This window comes from Charadrius vociferus, unplaced genomic scaffold (assembly GCF_000708025.1).
Source record: "Charadrius vociferus isolate BGI_N301 unplaced genomic scaffold, ASM70802v2 scaffold384, whole genome shotgun sequence".
In the NCBI taxonomy this organism is placed as follows: Eukaryota; Metazoa; Chordata; class Aves; order Charadriiformes; family Charadriidae; genus Charadrius; species Charadrius vociferus.
The window spans coordinates 290,887-293,499 of record NW_009648234.1 but is presented as its reverse complement, the minus strand read 5'-3'; the positions used below and the strand labels follow the sequence as shown (position 1 = coordinate 293,499).

The 2,613-nt window shown below is 52.0% G+C and overlaps 1 protein-coding gene across 1 annotated transcript in view; it reads left to right on the top strand.

The window, feature by feature from the left end:
* Positions 1–2,613, top strand: part of LOXL2 (lysyl oxidase-like 2) — a 43,315-nt gene that overhangs the window by 29,662 nt on the left and 11,040 nt on the right. Inside the window, exons 6-7 of the mRNA XM_009884117.1 lie at positions 1,525–1,676; positions 2,391–2,558. Of these exons, the coding sequence (XP_009882419.1) occupies positions 1,525–1,676; positions 2,391–2,558 (320 nt within the window). The remainder of the gene's footprint in view (positions 1–1,524; positions 1,677–2,390; positions 2,559–2,613) is intronic.

The following is a 2,613-nucleotide window of genomic DNA, read 5'->3' as shown; positions in this document are numbered from 1 at the left end:
ATGGGGGAGTCCCTTCTCTGGAGGTTTTCAAGACCCGATGGATGCAGTCCTGAGCGATGTGCTCTGGGCAGCCCTGCTTCAGCAGGGGAGTGGGGTGGGTGATCTCTAGAGGTCCCTTCCAACTCTGAAAATTCTCTGATTCTGAGACAGGTACAGCTCTGGCTCTGTGGGGCCCTCATCGCTTGTGCTATGATAAGAGTAGCGTTGCAGGGATGGAGAATCAACAGTGGCTGTCAGAAATGGTAAGAAAACAGCTGCTTTTCTACCTCCGTTACCCAGATGGGTCAGCCTGGCCTCCAGCACCGTACCGCTGCGTGCTGTGCATGCCAACAAGGGGAGCTCCAAACTGAACACCTGTATCTGGTGCCGGTCAACCTCTTCCAGCCGATGGAAAGGGCTGGTGGAGGGTATTGGTGAGTGGATGCTGCTTTCTTGGAAACTTCTTTGGTGGCTTTTGCCTTTCGTCACCACCGTCGTCGTGCTGCTCCTGGCTGCTGACCAGAAACAGGTGAACCTGCGGCTCGGAGAGGAGTGGGCTGCAGCGAAGAGCACAGGCTCTGCCAGCCTTTTCGCTATGCCGAGCCCACAGAGAGCACGTTGACAGCAAAGGTCAGAAGTGTTTTGATTCTCAGCCTCCCATCTCTGAAAGCTTCCTAGAAACTGCTGGAGAGCAGAGGTTCTACGTCTGCTACTCGTAGGGATCTCCTGTCAAAATGTGTGTTTCCATCAGCAATTACTCATGGATTATATGGGCTCCATAAAGACTCCGGTTGTTCTTTTGTGATGAAGATCATCTGCTGGAACCCCGGATTCATCCCCTCCAAATGTCTTTCTAACCAGCTTTAGGCTCAGTTTGGAGACAGGACCCGAGAGCTTTGCAGGGAGGGTTATTGCCTTCTCATACGTGTGGCTCTTTGGTAGAAATGACAATTGTCTGACGCCACTTGTCCAGGGAGGAACCAAATTATTCAATTTGGCTTCCAACACCTTGAGACCATTCTCTGCAGCGTGACATGATGTTCACTCTCGTCAGTGGTGTTGGAGTCTGTGACCCGCAGCAGCCTCAGAGTCGTTTTACCGACTTCTCGCGCATCCCTGTGGTGTTCTGTTTTGTTGTCCCAGCAAATGTGTGGATGTCCCATTTAAATGTCAGGGCTTGATTGGGAGCAGATTCCGGCGTACAGACCCAACCAAAAGGTCATAATTTGCGAATTCCTACAGCTGAAGTTTGTAAATTATGTAACAGTGGAAACTTGGCTTTTTCCGCGGTTCTTGCATGCTTGAATCCCAGAGACTACTGGAAAGAATTTAACAGTAAAATTATTAATAATAATCTTGCAGCTTTTTGTTTTATTTTTACAAGAAATCACTGGAATTTTTCAGGATTACCGTGTTTTGAATGCGAGAGGCCAGCGTGGTGTCTGCAATGTATTAATAAACTGTTGTTGGATATTTCTTCACCGCACAGTAGCATGGGCAGAAGGCAAGGACTCTCTTCTTTTTTTTCTTCCTTTCTTCCCCAAGGCATGGGCCCAATTCATCTCAACGAAATTGACTGCACGGGCTTTGAAAAATCAGTCACGGACTGCAAGTTCAACACGGAGTCGCAAGGCTGTAACCATGAAGAAGATGCTGCTGTGAGATGCAACGTCCCAGCGATGGGTTTCCAGAATCAGGTGAGAAGCCGAGCGATGCGGGTGCGAGTGAGCGTGGCGAGAGGTGTTTCCATCCCGGAGCATCATCTGCCCTCCCGTCACTTCACCTAAGTGGTCTCTATTCAATTTAGATTTTAACATCTGTAGTGTATTAGGCAGGAGGGCGAATAAGGGTGATGCTCCCTTTTTGTACCGAGATTTGAGCTCCTCCACCCATTTATAAGCCCCTGCCAGGCTTGAAGTGTCGCTTCAGCTGTAACCTGTGCGGTCCAGTGGCCCTGTAAAGCTGGTGGGTGTCCCTGTTGGTGGTGGGTGTCCCTGTTATGATGGGATCTTGGTTGGGTCTGGTGACAGTGGTAGCTGGGTGGCTGCTGGCATGGGTGCTGCTGTCGTCTTTGCCACGTGGAGCTTAAAAACTTCAACTGCATGAACTGGACATGGGTTCCTCTGAGTAAGTGCTCCCGCTGTGTCCTGCCGAAGGTCCAAAGGGAGTGGAGAAGGGACGGTGTTGCTCTCTTGAAGCTGGTACAGGCCATTTTCAGATGCTGGGCTTCCTGTCCACGGTGGGAGACGAAGAACCAGACTGCATCAACTGGTCTGCCAGCAGCTCAACTGAACTTACTGGGCTCAGTGTCTTTAACCAGAAGACCCCGAGTGTGGCTTGCCCGAGTCTTGCATCTTCCCTATGGAGTTTGTTACGACCTTTATTGACAGATGAGTTTTTGTGCCCTGCAGCTGCGTCTGAGCGGCGGCCGCAACCCTTACGAGGGCCGGGTGGAGGTCCTGGCGGAGCGCAACGGCACTCTGAAGTGGGGCACCGTCTGCAGCGAGAACTGGAGCACCGTGGAGGCCATGGTGGTGTGTCGGCAGCTGGGCTTGGGCTTCGCCAGCCATGCCTTCCAGGTGAGCCCCCGTGCCCTCCCCCGCGTGCGGTTCGCATGTGGTGGCCTGTGTGGGG